Below are 1,096 nucleotides of genomic sequence, written 5' to 3' on the forward strand. Positions count from 1 at the left end.
TTTATTTTTATTTTTTCTAGGGTTTAGGGTTTAGGGTTTAGGGTTTAGGGTTTATTGTTTTTTTTTGTATACCTGAAAGGCTTCACAATCTCGTATCCACATTTCTGCTAGTTTCGGGTTTTGTGAATCTATTTTATTAAAAATAGAAAGAAAGGGCAGTTTGTGTCTGTACAGTACAGTGCATGCATGCAGCATGTTGCTGAGTAAGACGTTTGGGGCTGCGCAGCATCTGCATGCATCCATAACATAAAGTAAACAACAACAAAAAGAAAAAGATAAAACCTCACTTATTAAACCACCACTTGCACTCCATGTAAATATCTCTATTTGGCCGGGTGTATCTATCAATACCACGTCAGGGCATCGCTTCCTGCTGCTCCTGCTGCTGCTCCTGCTGCTGCTGCTGCTGCTGCTGGTAGTGGTGCTGCTGCTGCTGCTGCTGCTGGTGGTGGTGTCGCCGCTGCTTCCACCATCACCACCACCACCACCATCAGCACCACCACAACTCCCACCACCACCACTGCTGCTGCTGCTGCTGCTGCTGCTGCTGCTGCTGCTACTGCTGCTGCTGCTGCTGCTGCTGCTGCTGCTTGTTTCTGCATTTGTTGATGAGTATACCTAGTACCTGGTGTATTTTTGTTGCAAATAAATTCAACGCAGTGAGAATAGCGCCGTTGGGCCCCAACCGATAGAACGACATTATTTGTTTATATTTTATGCTGTCTCTTATATCTATATTACTTTCATATGGGGCTGCATGCACTGCTGGGTCTAGGTTTATTATGTACACCTCTAAACCCTCCATTGTTAGCTGACTACAAAGAAAAAAAGAAAGAAAGAAAGAAAGAAAGACAGCAGCAGCAGCAGCAGCAGAAACAGCAGCAGCAGCAGAAGAAGAAGAAACAGCAGCAGCAGCAGCAGCAGCAGAAACGGCAGCAACAGCAGCAGCAGAAACACAATAATAATAATAATAATAATAATTTTGTTATAAAGGAGCAGCAAATGTTTGTTGTATATACAAGCTAAACACTGCATAACCATCACAAAAAAAAAAAAAAAAAAAAAAAAAAAAAAAAAAAAAAAAAAAAAAAAAAAA

The 1,096-nt window shown here is 41.7% G+C and overlaps 1 protein-coding gene across 1 annotated transcript; it reads right to left on the reverse strand.

Annotated features, from left to right (window-relative positions):
* Window positions 1-344: 344 nt before the first annotated feature.
* Window positions 345-602, reverse strand: EMH_0004970 (uncharacterized protein; the record flags this gene model as incomplete). The annotated part of the gene is made up of 1 exon (XM_013496999.1): window positions 345-602. One exon carries the CDS (start codon window positions 600-602, stop codon window positions 345-347), a length of 258 nt encoding a protein of 85 aa, XP_013352453.1.
* Window positions 603-1,096: the final 494 nt, after the last annotated feature.

This window comes from Eimeria mitis, genomic scaffold (genome assembly GCF_000499745.2).
Source record: "Eimeria mitis Houghton genomic scaffold, Emh_scaff241, whole genome shotgun sequence".
Lineage (NCBI taxonomy): Eukaryota > Apicomplexa > Conoidasida > Eucoccidiorida > Eimeriidae > Eimeria > Eimeria mitis.